The sequence below is a fragment of the Tinamus guttatus genome, unplaced genomic scaffold, assembly GCF_059628265.1.
Source record: "Tinamus guttatus ecotype Peru unplaced genomic scaffold, ASM5962826v1 Tinamus_guttatus_pri_ptg000327l, whole genome shotgun sequence".
Lineage (NCBI taxonomy): Eukaryota > Metazoa > Chordata > Aves > Tinamiformes > Tinamidae > Tinamus > Tinamus guttatus.
In genome coordinates this window covers 10092850-10115951 of record NW_028288861.1, presented here as the reverse complement: position 1 = coordinate 10115951, position 23102 = coordinate 10092850, and the positions used below count along the sequence as shown (strand labels likewise).

Sequence of the window (23102 nt, the reverse complement as noted above, 5' to 3'; positions counted from 1 at the left end):
TTACTACCTTGAAATCAAGAATGGGCCTAAGACGACTCACAGAGAGAGCCAAAATTCTTAGATTTAACATAGGGGAAGTAGCTGAAGTTAAAACTTTGTATTTCCTGCTCTAGGTGCTCTGAAGCTATGTGCAAGTGGGAAGAAGGCTGTGCTGGCTGACCAGGATGGCTCCTTTTGGCCTTAAAAGCCTCTGACTTTTTGAAACCCATATGTGCTGCAAATCACTCAAGTAAGAACAGAACAGATGACTGTCCACGTGCTTGAGGTGGTTGGCATTTGTATCCTGCTGAGTTTAGCAGGAGATCAGGAGTTCTTCCTCACCCTGCCACTGGCCTGTTGGACAAATTCGTCAGAACAGCTTTTCATGATCTCTTAGTTGAACAAGTGAGTAATTAATAAACTAAATAGCACTAATTCTCCTTTTGGGGGATGAAGGCAGAAGAATCTACACATTTCCAAATAACAGTATTTGGGGTTTTTTTTGGTATTGCATCCAGTACCTAAAATGCAAAGAAAACCAGTTGTGAGGAGAAGTCTTTTTTGTCCTCAAAACATCTTTAATAAATAGAGTACAGAAAGTGACAAGTGCAGTCCTATGGTGAATAGCTCTTTATAGAATTGTTTCCGAGTTAACACCGCAAAGGGAACAACAGCACTCGTGGCAGGCGATGATGCACAAGGTGACCTGGTAGATGTTTGCTATATCTAAAATTGCGATTCTCTGAAGTTTGTCCCAGTAGGGTAGTGTTTTTTCATCTCTTTTTTACCCAGCACCAGTCCACCTTTCCGAGGCAGTAAAAACAATCCTTGGCTTTTAAGTATCTAAAAAAGGACAACCCCACACAGATTCGGCACTCAGAAAAGGGGCCCAGTTTGGCAGTAGTAACTGTCTGTAATGGTTCCGTAAGCAGTTAGAGCCCCAGGAGAAAAAATACACACAGCCACAACAAAAGCATTACTCCTGCATCGGAGATTCCCAAGCACAAGCTAAAGAGTGGGAGCTATTTGCGCAGCTACTACAGCTCACACCCACATGGAGAGATTTTGTTACTGTAATTGAATCCCCCCCCCCGAAGCCTTTTAATTCCTAAATTCCATACAGAAAAGATCGAGTAGTACTGAAACACAGGCATTTTTGGAAAGTAGGTTAGAGGCAGTTTTAGAGCACTACTTGTTAACATCCTCATTTTGGATCCACTGCTATTAGGTCCCTTAATAATTACAAGCAGACAAGGTAGCCAGAACAACCCATCATTCATTCGTCTCCAAGATTTCATTTCAAACCAAAATTCATCCAGCTCTTCTTGTTGCTCGTTTCAGATAAAACAACTTGCCCAGATGCAGCTTTTCTGCCTCTCACGCTGCCATGCATTTTCATGCAAATGGGTATCATTACACCTCTGATCAGTATGTGTCACTACTCCAGCCTTCTCTAAACCCTTTTTTACTTTTTTTCTTTTCCCTCTCTCCTCTCCAGCTTCTCCTACATCTATATCTGCCTTCCACGTCTACAAGTTCCTGGTTAATATTAGCCAAGCCTACATGTCAGGCCTTATACCCAATTGGCTCCTCTTCCATCCTGCTGTTCAGCTGCTTTCCTCTCACCTGCCTGCAAGCCTCCAGGTACACTAACTTGCTGTGTGGTTCTTGCAATGAAGGCAACAAACATATCATGGACTCTGGATGACTGGGCATCACCGTTAATACAGATCAAAGAGAGAAAGGCAGAGTGAATGCAGTACCTACTTGAAAACACTGCAGGGAGTCTAGAAATGGCATAGCCTTAGAAACAAATATTTAAAGACCTCCTTACTGGGTCACATCAGCATCCTATCTCTGACAATAGCCTCCTTATTGCCTGGAGAAAAATCTAACAGAGCAAGTGTGTAGTGATGCTCCCTAGAAATTGTTTCCCCATCCCCAGCAATTTGGGGCTCAGAGAGTTTGTACACAGGAGATGATGTCCTTCTATATTTCATAGACCATCATGCATTTTTCTTCTATGGGTTTGTCCAGAGTAACCTTGCCTGGTAAGAAATCCCACAGCTTAAATGCACAAGGTCTTCCCTTTTGTCTGCTCTGAACCTGGATTTGCCTTTATCCTTTGATGCCATCGACTCCCTGTCTTTAAAGAGAAAAGAACAGCAGTTCCCTTTAACCCCTTCCCATGTCACTTGTTAGTTTATGTTCCTCTACTGTACCCTTTCTCAGCCAAGTCTGGCAAGAGGAACCACAGTCTGCTTGGCTATTCCTTGTAAATAACTTTCGCCTGACCTTTGATGATCCTTGCTGCCCTTCTGTATTCTCCGATTTTACAATATCTTTTTGAGATAAAAAGGTCAGAACAACAAATAGCATTCAAATGAGGTCAGAGAGTGGTTTACCAAATGACATAATACTCTCTGCATTGTTTTTTCTCTATTCCTTTCTTAATAATTTCTAACATTAGATATGCTAATTCCATTAATATTGAACACTGAGCAAATATTTTCAAAGAATTCTTTTCTTATACATCAGAATCAACTCAAAGCCCATCACTGCATACAGAAAATTCAAATTGTTTTTCCCTCCCTCCCAATACATATACACCTCAGTTTGCATTCATGTACATTTAATTTCTAGTTTTCTTATCCAGTCATTCTGCATTACTAGGTCCTTCTCTGCAGTTTTGCAATCTCTCCCTGAGTATGTTCATATTCACAGCAAAATGTATTCCTTCATCTCCCATGTCTCTCTCAATTTATAATTCTACCAAAGAATCTGCAAGCCTCAGCACAAATCCCACAGCTCTCCCCTGCTGAGCCTTCCATGCAAAAACTGACCATTTAGTTCCTACATCCTGTTCCTTACCTTCCAACCAGCTTTTCACCTGTGAAAAGAACTTCCTTCTTTGCCCCTTGCTGTTTTACTTCTTGAAGAGCCTTTTGAGGAGGAATCTCACTGAAAAAGCTTTGGAAAACCAGACTACATCTGCTGAAACTCTTATCTACTCACTCACTGATTCCTTCTATAATCCAGGCAAGCTCCCGGTTTGCCCAGTGAAAGCACAAGGCAAATAATAGTAATAAGTGTTCGGCACCATTATCAAAGCTTATCCACTTCTCACTGAAAAAATGTCCTCATATAAGCCAACTATTTCTATAACTTCCAGCTGTGAAACCACAGGAAAATTGGTGAGTATGAGGCAAAAAGGACCACACCTCTTATTTGCCCTCCTCTTCTGGGTGCACTGACAAATCCAGCCTCCTGAAGAAACGAGGAACCAGAAAGAGAACTGAATTTGTAAGAAAGCACAGCTTTCCACACAGGTCTGTTTCCACACAGACCTAAAACTCCTAAGAAGGGAAAGAAGTGATTTAGGAAATGCAGTCAATGTCAAAGCTGTCATCTAAATTATTAATGTGTAATGTATAGACTTTATAAGAAGCTCACAATGAGATGAAAGTTATTAACCTAGTAAGTTACATGCATAATTAACTTCTCCTGTGATATATGATTTGTGAAGTTCTAACACAATGTGTCACAGAGGTTGTAAACAGGAAAACTAGCCTGGAGCCAGAAGAGCTATGCATATGCTAATTGAAGGACTATACTAGAAATATGTATTTAAAAAAAATAGAGAAGGGAAAGAAAGTGACAATGCTGCATTTCAAACAGAGAGAATCAGGAGTACCAAGCTTGGGTAAAATACATTTAATGTTCTTCTCAGAATGAAATGGCTTCAGGACAAGGCAGCCCTAGAAAACATTTTGGGTAAGCAGAGGAAAGTACTTTGCTGACAGCTTGTATAGTTAGCTGAACACTGAAGAAGCAGAGGAAGAACACATTCTTAAATGTAACAACAGTATATACTTATCTTGGGCTTCTTTTGTAACCAATTGCAATATCATGCAGCCATTACCTGGATAAAATAATTATACTTTCCCAGGTACAACTTCCATCTGAGAGAGCTGACAACACACGGTAACCCCATCCTTTAGGCAGCAGCAGGTCACAAGGATCATGACCTGACACACTGAGCAAGCCTTTCACCTCTACTACTGTTTGTTTTCTTTACACTTCTTTACACTTTCAGAGCACAGTAATTCAAAAGTCCATCCTTTCTATAGTAATCTCCTTTGGGAGACTAAAAGGGTGTTGTAGGATAGATACAGGAAACCAACAGTGATCATATCATCAGTATCAGCAGGACGGATCTCACCCTAATGTCTGACTGGTCATCTTAATAAAAAATGTAGGTACGAGGACAGCCATAAAATAAATAACAGAGACCGTGAACAGATTTTTTACATCTTGTCATCTGATTTGTTTGGAATACTGCCAAAGCTGAACTCTAAACTGAAACCCATATCAGAGATGTAAAAGACAAATGACACCTACATAAATCAAAACATCAACCTCCACTCCTACCACCCAAAAAACAACCACACTAAGCTAGTATTACCAAGGTTCTCAGCATCTGCTGCATTTTTAAGCCAGCAACTACTGACACAAGTGAAACCTTCCATTTCCTCACTTTGCTGCCCTCATGCTTTATGGGAGAAACTTCTTAGAGACAAAGCAGACAGAGAGGGGAAAAAGTTTGATTTCCTATTCAGGACCTCATTGAACTGCTCCAGTGGTTTGTTCAATGCAACATAAAACATGAAAATGTCTGCAGTGCCCTCCCTACACTTTACTGAGGTGTTCTAGCATTCTGAATTTCACTCCTGAATCTTCTCTGTTACAAGTTCAGAGATCAACAGCACACTTACCTTCACATCTGTTCTGGGCTGGAAATGCATTGGAGCAGTTCTCAACCAAAGACAAACCGAAAACAAATACTGGCTGAGAAGCAGAACAAAATGTTGTGGACCTGACCGGCCTTCTCAAAATCACTGGCTTCCCTTCCTGGTGCTGCTCCCAACCAGCAATTGCAAGTGCATCAAAAGCTGATTGCCTGCTTACCTCCTGCCCCAATCAAGGCAACATCTCACTGCATTCAGCTGTAGCCAAAGAGGGAAATCTCAAGGACAAGCAATCCAGCCAGGATGTTCTGCCAAGATCTGCTGTTGCCATTCCTAGCTGAGGAAGCTGTTGTCTCCATTTTCCTCAGCTAGAAAGAGGGAGAGAACATCCCCTCCCACCCCCAACATTATCCTAAAGCCCGCAGGTGTCAGCAATCCAAATAAACGTAGCGCAATTAACAGAATTAACACAGCTTTAAATAGCTTGGCTCACCAGATGCGGACTCCTAGCAGGGTTCTATCAAATGTGAAGTTATTACAGATTAAACCATTAATCATCTGTTCAGAGACTTGTTCTCAATGCAAAGCCCATTCCACTTTAAATGGCTAATAATCAGAAAGGAAGGCATAGTTTTAATGGGAATGATTATGCCATTCTCAAGCCCTGTTTCTAAATACCATTTTTCATCTCTGTCACCTTTCCCAAACCTGTGTGTTCCCCCCCTTCTGCTTGCTAATGTTGATACAATATGAGGACTCTGCTGGCATCAAGCACTGCTGTGTCACAGACCAGACTCACAGCTACGTCTCAGGGCTGTCAGAACTGAGATACAACTTCCCAGCGACTTCTACCCCGGCCGGAGGAGTTTGGCAACCAGCAAGCTATGCATGGCTGCTTTACTGGATGCAGCTGTTACTATGCAGTTGTGTCATGAGCCCCATGTCATTGACAGATAACTAATGCTCTCCCTTAGCTCAAGCGTTAAGATCTGCGCCTACAAAGCAAGAGGATTTGTTTTCTCCCTCCTGGCAATGTGAATTACCCAGTAGCCACAGTGTGCAACACAACAATCCTCCTGACATTTCTTCAAGACTTGTTACAATAATCACATCTTGTGATGTGACGTGCTTGTTGTGCTACTACATCTCCATCTTGATAGTTGCAGGAAGAGGTAGGAAAAAAAAACTAACTCATGCTTGGACTCTGGTTGTACCAGTTCTAACACTTACATAACTATAGCTCCAAGAGTATAAACCTTTGTTATAACCATTGCAGAATTTTTTTTTTTAATATCAATATTATGCCCACTAATTTGCTTAAGGACATAGACACGTCAATGTTAATATTGAACTGAATGAACTTAGGTAGTGCATTTTGAACGAAGTTTGAAGCAGGGAGAGAGTATAGTCCCAAACCATACACAATCATCACAGCAGACCATGTAAGTAGGGGTATGAGAGCCAAAAGTGTCAGTGGCAAAAAAAAAAAAAAAAATAGAAGGGAGAAATCAGAGAGCAGACCCTGTTCAGTAAAGTAGCAAAAAAAAAGAAAAAGAAAAGAAACAGTGTGAACCACATCAACAGCTAAAATAAACAGCTCTTTTCCCATTCAGCATATAAATCTTCGCTCAGTGTGGCCCAATTGGATGTAACAGATCCAGCCCACTGCCCTTTTCAAACAGTTTGAATAACAAATGTTCCCAATTAGTCGAATCCTGTCCTGCTCACACTTGACAGCTGGCTGGCTCACTGCTGCACAAGCGGGGGACCTGCGAGGAGTGCAGCCACTCGACATTCAAACCTCATCCTTTCATGCCTCCCTTGCTGGCTTCTTGCGGTGCGTAGCAGCAACTCAGTCTTTCACCATCTCCCACAGTACACACACACTTCCTAGCTGTGCAATAGCTGTGCTTGGCAATGCCACAGCCTTCTGGTTCATGCAAGAAGATTTATTTAGTGTCTGCTGCTCCAAAAGAGAGGGCACTTGTCCAGTGAAAAACAGGTCACTACTTCCAGAAAAACATTAATGGAAGTTCTAAAATCAAGATCCAGCCTTTGCGTAGCATATCTGAGTGATCACAATCTACCTGAAAGCCTAGCTAGAGTATGATATTCACTGCTGGGAACTACATAGCTGAAAATAGCAGAAAAATGAAAAAAAAAAAAAAAAGAGAAAAAAAAATTTACCAAGGCAGCTAAGGACTTTTCAATGGCCACTAGGTTAGTCTGCAATGGGATTAAGTTAGAAGCAGAAGTCATCCTAGCCTTTAACTTAGTGGTGTCAGTCCCTGATGATAAAGTTGACACTATTTTCAAACGATGCATAGCTACTTTCAGCCAAAGAAAATGGGGTGGGGGAATACAGTGAGCTAGGAATTGGGAGTCCTTGTAATTCCTAAGGTCGAAGCAGCTATTCAAATACAGAAGGAAAGATGCTTTTCTCATCACAGCTATGTCAAGAGTCAGAGGACACACCACAACACAGGAAATAATATTAAATTGTTTATGTTCCATATCATTAACCCTCTGCCTGCTGGCCTCTCTGAATACCAAAGAATAAGTGTATTCTGTCTTCACCTTCTTCAGTGATGTGCATCCCAGTCACTCCTGGGCTGAAAATGCCTGTTTTAATACATGTGCGTACACAGAACAGTTTGTCACTTTCACCTGCAATTTTCAGCTGAATTTGGATTATAAATACACAGTGCAGGTCTTGACTCTCCGCAGCTAATCTTCTCTATATTTCTATCCACAAATGTAAGACTGATCCTCTTTGAATGCAACATCAGGAGTGACAAATACAAGGATTTCTCCTATACTTCGCTTCTGACTATTCACCTGAACAAGACCTTGCTAATATCAAAGAACTACAAACCCAAAAAAAGCACAAAGAGCATGTTTACTTTCACTATAAGCTGAGAACCTCACACTTTGGACAACTGAAGTTAACAGCACAACGGCTGACCTCCACTGCCACATTCAGCTAATGTGGTAAGAAAGAGACAATCAGAAATCTTTGTCACTGTGATCTCCATGAGCACCCCCAGTGTGTCAGTGACAGCTCTGGTCTCTGCTTTGTTTGTACGCCAATACTTCACATCCTGACTTAGTTTGTTCATCTAAGCTAGAGGTGGAATAAATCTCACAAGTGCCTACGGATTTTTGCTTTTTTGTCTCCATTCCTTAGGGCCTAGGTTGCCAGTTACCTTTCTCACACTCTCAAAGCAAAGGCTATATAGCTCCAATACTCATTGCATTTTCCAAATTTCTATATATGAAGCAAGCACCAGTACCAGCAGCATTTTCTAGATTTGCATATATGAACACAGTTTTACACCTGGAAATACTCATTTTGCTAACAAGAGCACACGGTGCCTTCCTTACAGGTACAGAAGCTCAGGAGTTGTTAAGTGTTTTATGAAGGAAATAAAAGCCTGTTCCTAGTGCAAAAGATGCACAGATGACTGGAGCTGCAGGACGTTCCCATGGGAACTGTTCACCAGGGACGTCAGCAGAGTGTTCCGCTAGTGGTGGCACACGTCAGCCTGCTGGCTGCATTGCCCAACAGTGACAACCGCCGCCCTCTGTTTTCTTCTTTAGGTATCTTTCAATCATAGAATCACAAAACCATTAAGGATGCAAGGGACCTCTAGAGATCATCTAGTCCAACCCCCCTGCACACGCAGGGTCACCTAGAGCACGTGGCACAGGACTGCGTCCAAGCGGGTTTTGGAGATCTCCAGAGAAGGAGATATTGAGAGTCAGGTAGACTGGCTTAGGCCAGACTTTGTTCTAACTCCATGAATGATCTTTAGCTTGCGAGAGTAGTGTTTGGGGTAGTACAGGGGTCCCACAGCCACATAAAAAAGATACCTCTTATGACACTTGCACAGAAGTTTCAGTGTCTGTAGTATCTATGTTTGTCCATCGGTGATCCAAAATGCCCACTCCAAATACATATATATTTCTCAGCATGTAAGTAATCACTTTGGTGATCAATTACTTTCGCTGATTTTACCAAGAGTGTATTACCTCCAGGAATCTAATCCAACTGAACTATTGCTATATGAATTATACTTTAATCTTACAAAAAATGTATGTTCTGGGACTAACCTAGAATGCCTGTGAGCAGCTATCTGCCTATGATAAGAGCTCTACAGAACAAAACACTATTGTAATAAATATGATCTTAACCTGAACCTATGTTTGTTTAATTTGTGGACAAGGCTATAAAAGGCATTCTGGGGCCTTAACTATATATCTCAAATTATTTTTGATATACTTCAGTAATTTTTGATATACTGATTTTACAATATATTTTTATACATATCATTAAAAAACAGGTGCCTATGGTACATATTTTTTATTACATAAATGCTAAACTAACATAAACTAACACATCCTTTATTTCCTGTTTCAGTCAGCTGAAACTTTGGCTGCTTTCTCTCACGGCTTAGTAAGTACAAAATAATTCTGTCTCTTGATTTTCTTCCTCAAATTCTTTCATGAAGGTCTGATTTCACAAGACAATTTCGAATTGCTGTCCTCCTAACAGTCTAGAGCTGCTCACTGTAGCGTCATCCACCTCCTCTTTGTTCCCATTGCTATTCTAGTATCTGCACCATTACTGCTGCTCTGAACTGATTGCCAATGGCGCAGGAAGCTTCTTTATAGGTCTTGCCAAATCAGAATTCGCGCATCTTGTCTCATTTACAACAGAATAAGCATCAACTTTACTTAATTACCTTTCTTCCCCTTCTCACTCCTTACTTTTTCACTCTGAAGTGTTCTTTGGTACAAACACAATGAAATAGTGAAAACAAGAATGTTTGTTTTTGTGGTTAAGTGAATTCATGAAATAGTGAATACAAGAATGTTTGTTTTTGTGGTTAAGTGAATTCTTTGTGTGGAAGTATGCTACATGTCATGAATACTCTTCTGCTTTGTATTTGGTCAGAAACACTTGATGAAATAGAGTGAATAATAATTAAGGCTAGTTCATGTTTTGCAACAAACCCTCATTCAATATCATTATGCCAGTAAAAGTGTCAGTATGGATACAAGTAAGATGAGCTGACAGAAGCTCTTTTCTGTCATACATAGAGGCAATGCAACAATGACAGTAGAAACTTTTCTTTTTTAGTGTAGACAAGGCCTAAGCACTGTAAGGAATAAGGGCTTTGTATAACTTACTAGCTAAGGTAAAGCTGCAGCACTTGCAGCACACTAATACATTTGACAAGAATGTGGAGTGTAGTTACTCTGCGCCAGGCCATTAATACCCACCTATAACCAAAATGTGCCAAAACATGAGAATATGATATATGAACCTCTAGGAAATACAGAAACACATGTACTCCAGCAAATAGCCTCCCTAGATCCTATAGAATTTTAGATTTTAACTGGATCCAAAACTAAGTATAGGGCTGCAGTGCATCAACCTCTGTGCCACTGGATATTTTATAAGAGATCCTTGCCCTTCACAAGGATCATGATTTTTGACTAGATAAAAATACTCTAAGATATTTGCCATATTGTCACCAAAATGTCTGAAATCGATTCAGGCATTTTCATCTGATTTTTTTCAGAAAAACTGATTTTCCTTGGAACTTCTCAGTCTAGGATATTCTACTTTCTTTGTGTTTAACATTTGGAAAGTTAAGAGAATAACTCTCAAAATAGTATTAAAGGAGTTCAGAAACTACAGTGCGTCAATTCACTCATGAATTAACTGTGAGATATTAGAACTATGTTACTGTATCACAGAATCACAGAATGGTTGAGCTTGGAAGGGACCTCTAGAGATCCTCTAGTCCAACCCCCCTGCTCCAGCAGGGACACCTAGAGCACAGGATCACAGGATGCTTTCTTCTCTGCAATGCTCATCAGCATCAATAGAGCTCATCTCTGGTCTTCAATTGCCTGTGACTCAAAGATATTATACAGCAATCTACATCTTATCTCTGCCTTGCTCCCCACCTCACAGAACAGGTTTCAGTGAGCTGAAGTCTCTGCAAATTTTTTCCATTGGAATTGTTGCTTTGATTTTGCTCCACACAATAAATGTTCCATTTTTCTCCCATCCTTGGTAAATGATTCACAAAAAAAAAGTCCCTAGTAAAAATCAACCAAATTAAGTACCTTGTCCAGAGGTGTTAACATTCACTACCGTGTTAAATGTTACTATTGGGACCATGCACCACTTAAGACTCACTTATGCCTAGTTTGACGTAACTGTTATTATAGATTTTGTCCTACACTTGTGCAAGGGATAAGTTTCCCACTAGTAATTATTTCTCAGAAAAAACACTGAGCTGATCCTATCATTTATGGTTATTAGGTGTCATATGTTTATAGCCCTCTCCCCTCCCCCCCCAAAAAAAAAGGTACAAGGTATGATGTACATTATCAATGCCTTGTTTCACTACGTGTTCTGTGGATGCACAGGGGGACGTGATGTATGACACACAAAATGCACAGCCTAGAGGTGCAACATATAATGGTTCACTGTTTTAAGAGTAAGGCAACTGGTAGCTATGAGTATGGGGACTGGCCAAGGTTTGCAGGCCTCCAGAACCAGGAGTTCAGGAATGAGAATCAGTATCAAGGCTGTTCATGATGTTTGTGCCCAGGACACCAGCAGGAGATGAAGATTAAGAACATGAAGTATTTTGAAAAGGATATTCATATCCAGCCTTCCATCGTGCTTTATCTGTCTCTATTCAGTATCATTAGCTCCTCCTTTTGTTTTTCAAATATTAAATTTACTAAATAATATGGATAAATAAACAGACTGATCCAAACACAATGGAGCAGCTGGAGCAGCAGTGGAGAGCACCAATATGTGTGGGCAATTAATGCCATTCATGTTCTAACCGTCTCAGCAGAGCATCAGTGAAATTCCTCCCACTGATAATTTCTGACTTACAATCGCTTCTTATGAGGCTCTGTTAAACTGCTGTGCTGGAATGGGATAGCAGGCACACAAATGCTTTTTGGCTATCTGGCCTTCTTGTTATGGTAGTACTCTTTTTAATGCAACTTCCTCCATCTGCCCTCTTCACACTCAGGCTGTTTTTCTCCATCTCCAGTGTCTTCAGAACTTCTTTTTCCACATGCACCATCTATTCAATGTCCTCCCCTGAGCTGCATACTATCCAGAAAACCTTTTCCCCAAACCGAAATCAGATTATCATTAATATCATGCATGCAAATATGTCTGAAAAAAGACCTGGCTTGCAAATCGCATCTGAGATGTATGCACTGCAACCGGACAAACCCATCAACCATTTAGAAATCTGGCTCCTGGCAGTTAAATTGCAAAAAGAGATGATCTGAGCTTTCACAGCTTTCTCCCATCGTAGCCAGATGGTGCCTGACCCCTGCTATCATTTCTGCCATATTCCGCCCATATGAAAACCTCACTGCTTCCATCAAGCTGTTAGCAACAATTAACATTTTTCAGAACTGAGACTTTGACAAACATTGACAGAGAAATGTGAAGATTTCATAAATTCTCCCCCGCACATTAATTCTATAGTGACCACCTCAAGCTTTTCTGAAGACCTCCATCTGTACTATCTAAGCACTGCCCCAAGTAAACTAAATCTGAATGGCTGGCTCCATAACAGACCCTGGGAAATGCTATTGCTATTCTCCCTTCCTTAGCTACCAGAAATTAAAATCCAGTTTTCCCTCTATGCCTATACAGCTAAAACTCCCATACAGATACTCTCTATTTCCAGTGTCAACTACTTAAACCTCTTCCTCTTCATCTCCAAGCTTCTTCCTGGGACCCCCATCCCTCATCTCCAGCACATGAAGAACACAGTTGTTGGCATTACCTTTCTTACCCCCCCCCACTTCTAATCATATAGATGTTTTCCAAAAACTATTAATAGATCCTTTTCCATTTTGACCTTCAGGCACTGCTTCTCCTTTTTTATTCATTCATCAACTCTTAAAGCATTGTCACTCCTTTCCTGATATCCACTAAAAAACAGCTCTGCCTATTTGTTACGATGTGCCATCTGAACTGCAAATTCCTCAAAATTCCTCTAGAATAATACATCTTAAGACTGAAGGTTCAAAAAGACTTAGATTTTATGCAAATAAAATTAATGTGCATGTTTGATGTCTATGTACTACACTGTTTATATATTCTGCCTCTTTAATTTAAAAAGTTCACTCCTATTTTTCAGTCTTCTTCCTACATTACAGCATCAGTTGTGCTGCAACCCATGACATGGCTAGAGACATCTATAAAATAAAAACAATACTACTTGGTATTGGGTTACCTTTAATCCTAATAAAAATGAACTAAAAATAGAACTTAAGCACTTGGATGTATGATGCAGGCATATTAATGCTACTAACTTAACAGAATCTATGCAGCCAGAACCTGTACCTAGAAGGAAAACAAGAGAGAAGAAGAGCCCATACTTTATACTGAGGGGATGAAACATTGAGTTACTCAGTTCAAAACAACAGGCCAAGCTTCACTAGAGGTTTGTCTAGTCAAGGCTTATACTCTCTGACCACATGAAATTTGTATCCTGTCAGGGTTGCCCCTCCTCCTATAATCAGTTGCAGCTGAGAGTGAAAAAAATTCCTTCCCAGCTGCCAAAGGCTGGAGAGGATCACTTGCCTCTTCAGAGATCACAGTTAGCCTCCCCTGAATGTCATATGCTGACCCTTGGAGACATATTTGTGCTCAAAACTAGCTCAGGCTTCTCTCCTACTGTGCTACTCTGCATTGCACAGATAAATCATAAAATTTCAGGACTAAACAAAGAAAACACACTACAAACACCACTATCTCCTGGTTTTGGATAGATGTCACAGTAAGCTTTGCCATCAGTGCTTTATTCCTTAACAAAGGATAGGAGACAAACCCTGTAAGGAGTTTCACAAAGCCAATTAATTTCTGCTTGACTCATTCAAAACTCCACTCAATGAAGCACCAGCTGCTTTGACAACGGAGAACAACTCACTACATATGCAGAAAACCCTTCTCAGCCTGAGTACTTGGCTTTCTAGTTAGACACACTTCCTTATACATATTATCAAGGTTACAGCTCCACCTGTGATTTTTTTTTCCAGGGTTCTGACAATTATTTAGCCCTGCTCTTTCACCATTAACTGCAGCTTCCTGTTATATCTGTTGGCTAAAACTAGATGTGAGGAAAAGTACAACCGTCACCTGTTTTTATTCTTCCTAGTAATACTATTGGTAACTCAGCCTGGGGCTGAAGGGGTCTGGAAAAATTATGGACTGAAAATTGAGGAAGTGTTAATTGCATAGCTTTCTTCATGAAATATTACATTTCCCTTTGTTTTTTGTTGTTTTTTTCCCCATTTTGAGGTGTTTCCCCATTAGAACCCTCAGCTGTATTTGCATCTGGTGAGTTAGCTAAAGTGAAATTCTCTTCAGAGGCAAGGAAACACACATTCTGTGCACATTTTAACAGCAGCTAAAAGCATTACGTTATCACTACTAACAGCGGGGCTGCTAGTAAGTACCAGTCTGTCTTCAAGTTTAGACAACTCCTCATACACATCTCCTATCGCAGCCTAATCAAATGAAGTTTACAAACCACATTCTGATTATGTGGTTATCTCATTATTAAGTAGTTGCTTGGGTTTTCTTCACACAGAGCACTGTAAGACAGGGATGGCTATGTTAGTCGTTCTTGGCACCTTACGCAAGCTAATAGAATACAAATGATTATACAAATAATAAAACTGTTGAAGATTTTCTTGTTGCTTTCTCTGCTCCATTGACTTGACTTAAAGCACACATAAAAATGCCCTAAGTGTTCTGTTCATAGCATCCATAAATAAAATTAAGATCCTGACTTAAAGAGACACTAAGAAGCTGTATCTCCTCTCGATTTCAATCGAACAAGGGTGTTCAGTGCCTGTGAAAATCAGGCCCAAGGGTCTGTATATGAAAAGGATTTGATCTCTGCTTGACAGATTTCTTCAGCATGGCAATCTCCTTTCCTATATAATATTAAAGTTAAATGCTCATTTCCAACATGTGTGCATCTCCTTAATTAATTCCGAAGTCACATAGGACAGGAACTCCAGACTCTGAAGGCCGTTGCTCACATCAAAGCACTGGCCCATCACATACAAGCCTTGGCACCAGAGCTTGAGCAGTTTTGGACATAGTACAAGACTCACCTGGCATTGATGTTTCCATGACTTCTGCAGGAAAACTAAGCTCTGCTTTCCCTTTGATATTAAATGTTGATGCAAACTGGATACTATGACAGCCCTTATAGCTGCAAATAAAATTAGACCCATCTTGTGTAAAACAGTATTACTCTAGAACTATGACATTTGGAACACTTATTCTGAACTAGCCAGCAAGCTGACCAATAGAAAACTTCCATATAGCTTTTAGCAAACTTTTCCAACATGCTGTGGTCATGTCAGTATCTGTATATTCATTAATGACAGCAATCATTAAAAATTTATTTGGAAAACTAGGAGAAAAGACAAATGCTGACTGCAGGGCATGGTCCCTAGAACTACCAGTAACTACAAAACTGCACCAAGTTTTAGACTTAGGCTTCAGCTTCATCTTTTCTTTCCAGGGACCACTAGTCTACTACACTGGTTCCTGCAGCTCCCAAAGCAGCCCAGTCTCTACTGCCAATGTGTGGATTTTGTCCAAGCTGTGACAAAACTATGTGACAAGGTCAGCCCACTAAAGAAAGAAAAGGCACACTAAAGAATACCGCAGCATGAGCCATCTACCTCTGCTGACCAATACAGCAGTGCTTTGCTGTGTGGACTTACCAATACAGTGCACTTCACGTCCACATGTCCCATTATTATCATTTCTCCATTATATCCTCATGTTGCATTTTGTCACCTGATTTTATGTATTTTATACTATCTTCAACTCTCAATTTTCTCATGTTTCTGTCTCTGCATAATCCTGGATAATTGAGAACTTACTCTATTCATAGGTGAAATCCAGGAGCTAGAAAGGATCCCAAAAGGCTTCTGATTGAGTGTATTTTTCATCCAAAAATGCTGCTTGGCAATCAACAGCCATTTATCTTTTCCTTTCTTCTTCCCTTTTAATGAATACTGCCTTAGTGTCTAGAGGATTGTATCACTTCCCACTAAATGGCTAACAGCCTACAGAAGACACCTCTTTTGCTATCACATGTATTTTTTTCTGTAATCAAGTACCGGAAGTCTGATCCTTACCATAAGACTATGAGTTTTGTGATTAATGCCTTGTGTCCAGCTGAATGAGTTTATCTTTACTGAGCTTTTACAATTTTAGCATAAAATTCAGCATCAGGGAAAGACATTGTGTGTATAATGAAAGGCGGGAAACAGTAATGATTTAGAGAAAGCAAAACTACAGAAACAAGAGAAGATCGTTAACTTGAAGCAGTTACCTCTTTGAGGCAGCCCATGAAGTTGTTGCTTACTGGAGAGCCAGGTAAATCAGCAGTACTGGGGCTTCCTCCCACATAAAAGAAGTCATCTGATCCCAGCATGGTATAGTCCTCCTGCGTGTAGCCTGTGGTGGTAAGGATGCCATCCACAGAGATCGTCACCTGTTCAAGGAACATAATGAACAAAAAAAATCCCAGCAATGACCTTACGATCCTGAGCAGAAAACATTACCTCCCCTATATTTTTAGGCCAGTTTTATTAAGGATTTTGTTGAGATTTGGCATGTATTTTTTAGCACAACCAAGCTCCATTTTCTGGTCTGCTTTGCCCACAACAGAAATACTCCAGCATCTGCTCAGCCCCTCTTTGGTACAACAGTGCTGATCCCGCATTCCCTATATTATGATGCTTTCCGTCTACTCAGGCCAGAAAATGGAACTGTCCTTGAGAGAGAATTCTGATATTTGCTGATTTTTTTATGATTAATTAGTATTTATTTAATGATTACAGTTAGTTATGGTTGTTAGTAAAAAAAATAATAATAATAAAAAAAATAAAACCACTAATGAAGACGAAGTTGGTATTTTTTATTTTTTATGTTTCTTTTGCTCACAGCACACTGACGATCATGCATTCGGGGAGGGGTGGGGAAGGATCTCACTTTCAATACGTTATGGATGTGCATGCCATGTACCTAGAGACACACATACCCGCCACCTACCACAAAAATAAAATAAAATAAAATAAAAAACAGGCTAAATCATAATCAAAATATAAATAGGAAATGAAGAACCAAATAAAACAAAATTAATATCAACAACACACCAACAAGTATGAGAGAAGCAGAGAAGAGAAAGGAAGAAAACACAAAGCGTGCACACACTGCACTTTGACATGTCATGCCAATATATCTGGAACCCAGAAAGACAACAGGAAAAAAGAGAGAAAAGAGAGAGAAAGTGAAAGAAAAAATTAACACTTGCATGCAATCACCAAAAATAAAAATACCAAACAGAACTCAGAATAATCCAAAATGAAATGAAGTCCCCAAGACCTCTAAGCTGAAACACATGGAGGGTGAAGGGGAACTGAAGGAGAGGGAGGGAGAGGAACACGTGAATTTGATGTATTTTGCTTAGATGTTGTTAGTGGTGTAAGGGGAATATGGAGGAAAAGAGACTGAGGCCAGTAGGAGACAGGCGAGTCACCAGACGTGGACATGCCATGCAGAGTGTGTACTGAAACAAACAACTGGCTGAGCTCCTTTCGGCCAGCGGGTGGAAGGTCAGAAAGAGCGAGAGAAAGTGAAAGAGGAGAGAGAGAGGAGGGAGAGAGGTGGGGGAAAACCGGGAGAAAGAGGACAACTCCGGCCAGTTTGCCTGTAACAGCCGTTGCCACAACAAAAGGATGAGAGAAAAAGAGAGCCTTCACCGCAACAGACTAGAGGCCCTGCAATGGTTCTGATCTAGAAACCTTCAGAGAAAAAAAAAAATAAAGGGCAAAAATCAAAAGAGGAAAAAAAAGGAGGAAAAAAAAAGAGAGAAAGCTAAAATCAAAAGCAAGAGAATTGTAATACAAAACAAAAATTAGAGGGAGGTGAAAAAAATCAATGAAAGAAATGCCCAGGCCCCATTTTCAGAAAATCTGTGTTTACTTTTGTTATTAATATTTTTTTTCTGAAAAAAAAAAAAAAAGGGAAAAAGGAAAAGAAAAAAGGAAAAATGTGCTTTCAATGAAATTAAAGTAAAATTAAAGCAAGAAGTAAGTATAAAAGAGAGGGGAAAAAGGGGGGGTTAGGGAAGGAAAAGGCAGGTAACACACGGCAAACCCAAAAAAAGAGACAATAAGAATGATATCTACCAGACAATGTAGTTTGTTTACCATAGCGTGTCCAATGCCTGAGTGCTTTGCGGAAAAGGGGGAAGAAAGGAAATTAAAAAATCGTGAACAGAACGATTGTTAATTAAAATAACTAAAAGCAAAGATGAGTCGTTAGGGTGTTAGTACATTAGTTGGTTAGTAAAAATGACACATTGCATGAATGGTCTAGTGTTAGTCTTTCAAAAAAAGGCGTGGGGCGCCTGACACACACAGAGTGAGAAAGAGGACAATATGAGCAGGACTCTGTGGGGAACCATGCCATCTGGATTGTAAAGAGAAGAGCACTGCCTAGTCTTCCCACTCTGGTGATATTCATTAACTCCCACCCTCATACATCTTATCCAGGCCTGGATCAAAGTGAAAACAGTGTAATACTTACTCTTCAAATGCCCATTAAGTTTCTTCCCTTAAAGAAAAACCTTTTCCTCAAATGTACACACCATTTTGCCCCTTCAGCCCAAACCCAGTCATGACTCCTTCTTCCACCCCCATCATCTTTACATCTCTGCTCATCGCTACCCTAAAGCACTGCACAGTACTGAAAGCAGGCCAAAGTTTCCTTTGCCTGGAGACTGTAGATGAAGATGGATCCAAGCCTCTCGAGTATGGCTTTCCAAGTTTCCCAGTTTGCAGGGTTCTGTATACCAAGCTGAGCTTGTGACTTTCAGGACACATACAAAAATGTATGTGTTTGGTCATTTGCTTGTAGCTCACCTGCGTGATCTGAGCATATAAATGAACTTCTAGGTAGGAAGAACTGTGTCAAAGAGTTGTGAAGGAAGATTTGCAGCAGGTTTCCTGTGTCAGGGTTGGAAGACAGAAGGCTCATGATACTTACTGTCTCTTCTTTTGTCTGCAATATTGTATCTACATCGCAGAGCTGAGGGAACTCACCAGCTGGTTCTCTTAGTTTGGTTTGGCAGAGCTTTGGAGATGCTTTGTTGTTCCCTCCCCAGGCACGCAGATGCCAACTGCTCAGACTTCTGCATTACTTCTCGCTTGCTTTTTAGCATCTGGGGAACTTAAAATCTTTATGCAGATTTTGCATGGTTACTAGCTTCAATGTTAAGAATGTTAAGAGAAGTGCAGTCAGGCTGTATAGGGTCCAAGTCCTTGTTCCATTTTGATCCAGGTTGACAAGGTTATCCTAAATTATACAAATAAGATCTGTCCTGATGCATGTGAAACTATCTTCTTGGACATTCCAGAAAGTTGTGCATTGATTAAGGAAATAAAGTGTGTGAGAACTTCATGGGATTGAACATAATATCATCAGGTCCTAAGTCTATTTTATTTATCTTTGCAAATGAAGTAATAATAACCTGCAGTTGGTGTTTTGGGTCCAGTGAACTCCAAGTCCTCTGAAATCTTAAAAGAAGTCTCACTCTGAGCATCTTCTGTATTATTATTAAATTCATTTTTGCAAACAAGAAAGTTGTGGTACAGAGTGGGGAATAAAGCATGCCAGTAATGACATGAAGCAGAACTGCAGCAGAACTGAAGACAGACATGGAACATCTGACCTTCAGTCTCCTCCACTCCTCCTCCCACCAGACAACTCTGCCCCAAATGTGTTCTGAAAGTCCTAGTAAAGCACAGCAATGATCCTGTTTCTAGCAAAGGTTTCTCACAAGGCAGAAACAGGGCTTAGTACTAACTGAAATAATAAGATAAATAAACAAGGAGATTTGTTTTGACATTAACAATCGCTACTCAAGGGAATCTGAGGGTTCACTTGGTTTGTCTCTAAGGAGATTAACTCCTATGATAATCACTCAATCTAAAAAAAAATAAAGCACTTTTCCAGCTTAGCTGCAAAACATTTAACAGTTCTAGAAAGGACCAGGCAAAAAAATCAGCTATTAAAAGTTCTGCTCTAAGAACAGCCAAGAAATTATGTAAATCCTCCTCCTCTCCTTCCCTCCACCGTGCAGAGGAGTAGACTAGATGGCATCTTGACACTTTTTCTAGCCTTCTTACCTGGAATTGTTTTAGTTCTGGATGATATTATTGGAATTTCCATATTTTTTTATTCTCATTTTAATGAGAAACGTATTTCTCTCCAGTGCAAGATTCTGAACTAATTATAGGGAGGCTATTAATTACCCTATAAAACCACAATATTCTCTTTCTCTCTTGTTTTTGGTTGGTTGGTTGGTTTCGTTTTGGTTTGTTTGGCATATCTGCTAACAAGGCTTTTCCAAACAAGCCTAGACCATATTATACTTTAAGTTTGTACATGAGTTTATATCAGTGAACATGCTTAATAGGTAATTTATTACACATAAATTTGTCCTTTACTAAATCTTCTATATTAAGATCTCAAAGGACATCATATAAACTACAAAACCAAGACAAATGGACTGTCTGAAAGTATTTTACAGATTAAGAAACACTCTCTCCCTCCCCTCATGTCTCTCTCTCACATGCACGTGCAGACACACAGAGTATACAAGTTGCTGAAAGCTGTTATCAAAATGGAGTGTGCCTTTATCTTTGTTGTTGTTGTTGTTAAACAACGCCCTTTAAAGGTCACGATATATGGTGATCACTTTCAGTTGTGTCCTGAAACATGTACATTGCAAGTATTAATTAAATATCAGAAACTCAAGCTTTCAATCTCTTTCAAATACTTTATCCTGAAGATCGAAGGGTTTTAAGACTTCTTGAGCCTCTTTAATTTTAGAAAGTTCAAAACCTTGACAGGAAGACCTTGGCATTCCAGGCTTATCTTTATATGAAAATGGTGGCTAAACTTACCAATAATTTTTGGATGGCAACTTTCAGGACTACCAGAATTGCCTTTCCTCAGGCCTCATAGGTTCCAATTTCTAGGTAGTTTTAGGTTCTCAGTCATTACCATAATTTTGAGACTGAACTTGGAAGTGAGAGGTTAAAATGAAAGCAACCAGGGAAAATATACAGATCAAAAAATTCCAGTCTTATTGACATTTCTTGGTTGAACTGAATTCTGCCATAGGTATTAACAGAATTGGACAACATAACATTTCTACTATTAAAAAAAGAAAAAAAAAAAAAAAGGTCTTTAATAAGATAGCTTTGTCATCTTATTAAAACACTCCCTGTCTTGCCCAGTAAAGCAAGACTCTAAGAATTCAAGATCACATGGAAATACCCAGAGTGAACAGATCAGAATGGCTAGACATTTGGGGTGTTACTTAACTGGCAAGGGATTTATCTGCTTCTAATGATCACCAAAAAGCTTTCTTGGTCTAGTCAAAGAGGAACAGACATATTTCCTTTTAATTGTGTATCTAAAAAACAAAACAAAACCACCCTCTGGAAGGTCATGAAAGGAGACTAAAAGCTTCCCATTCAATTTCAGCTGTGACCCTTCTTCACTTTCTACTTCTTCAAGATCCATACCAACCATGGCACAAAGCATGGATATATTTTGTTTCAGGCATAGGATCTCATTGAAAGTTCATTTCCAACAACAATCTACTTTGTTGGTCATTATTTAAATGACCAATAAATCATTCGGAGATATTCAGAGGCCAACTATTCTGGCAACATCAAAAATTAATAAACACATCAAATAAAGGGATATATTACAACTACTTCAGACTGACAGGCCTCAACTAGTTGCTAGTCCTTTAAGGGATCATTGCAAGTATCTGAATAAAACAGGACCATTAAGACCAATTCACTGCATAAGAAATTAAATTTGCTTCTGCATAGAAACTAGTGAAAAATAGACTAAAATTGCTGTCAGTAGTGATGCAGCAGACTCACCAAAGTTGAATCACAAATCTGTCCTCCAATACCCAGACATCTTGAATGTACAGAAATATGGGAATTCGAATGGTATATACAGCTGTATTGCATTCCAACACCAAGTATTTGAAATAAAGATGTAAAATCCCCACAGATGACAATTCATATGTGGACATCTATTAATTGAGACTCTTTCTGACCCTTGGTACTGGCCTGCACTCACAGATACACTTTATCTTAGCTATTGTAAAATATTACTGCAAACATTAATGAGCAAATAAACAAAACATTGTTCTTACAAATTGATTTTAAAATTTGTTTTTAAAATTCAGTTTACAAGCTATTTATGCTGCCTTTTATCAATCAGCAAGACATCAAATAGTGTGTATCCACCATGCAAATGTCATTTATCATGCAGTGGATAGGCCTTAGTGACTTGATACATTCACCAGCTTTCTGAGGTTATTTAATTTCATTTTTATCTATTTATGTCTGAATATACATTTCATGAGGAAGGCTTAAGGATTTTAAAGCTAACCTACTATCAAATACATCACCTGCTTGAGTTGTCTGCTTAGGAATTAGTATGCAGATATACAAAATTACAGTGGCAAAGTCAGACAAAACTTTTCCAAAGTGGAATTGTACAGCATTGGATTGGGTTTGGCTTTTTGGTCCTTCCACTTTTCCAGTCCTCACAATCAACAGGAGAGTCTCATAAACAGAGACATCAGAAATAAAGGAGAATCCCATCACAAAAATAAGAGGAAAAGACAAAAGAGAAGAACAGAGAATCAAGAAGACTCAGAAAGACTCCACCCAATTCATTACAAATGTATAGAGTTAAAATAATTCCACAAATACCCACCAGTCTGCAAACCTACACACACACACAAACACACACACACTCACGGAGAGAGAGAGAGAGAGGAAAAAAGAAAAAAGAAAAAAAAAAGGAAAACCAAAGACTTACAGAATTAGAATTATGGCATCATGGCAATGGTTAAACCAATTAATAAAACTTGAAGGAAGAGAGGTGTAGAGAGTTAGCTGTTGGAAAAAGATTCCATTCCCACAGTAATTAAATGTAACAAGAATACTACTGATAAGATTGAATCACAATTAAGGAAATAATAATATAAAAAAGAGAACAAAAAAGAGAACCAGAAAAGGGAGATGAAAGTAAAGCTATGTCTCAAGTTTTTATTATTCAAATCAAACTAGAAAAAAGAGAAAAATAATAAAATAGAAATGGAGATATTGCAACAGGGCTAAATTCTCTTCAACTTTCACTGTCCCTTGAATACCGAGCTCCAGAAAATACACAGA

General features: G+C 39.4%; 1 protein-coding gene across 9 annotated transcripts in view; it reads right to left on the bottom strand.

Annotated features, from left to right (window-relative positions):
- Positions 1-23102, bottom strand: part of NRXN3 (neurexin 3) — a 901920-nt gene that overhangs the window by 644362 nt on the left and 234456 nt on the right. For 8 of the 9 annotated variants that reach the window (XM_088529323.1, XM_088529324.1, XM_088529326.1 and 5 more), the window contains exon 2: positions 16154-16315. In XM_088529323.1, coding sequence (XP_088385449.1) covers positions 16154-16315 — 162 coding nt within the window. Of the gene's footprint in view, positions 1-16153; positions 16316-18035; positions 18060-23102 lie in introns of all 9 variants that reach the window. The other variant, XM_088529330.1, reaches the window with a different exon arrangement.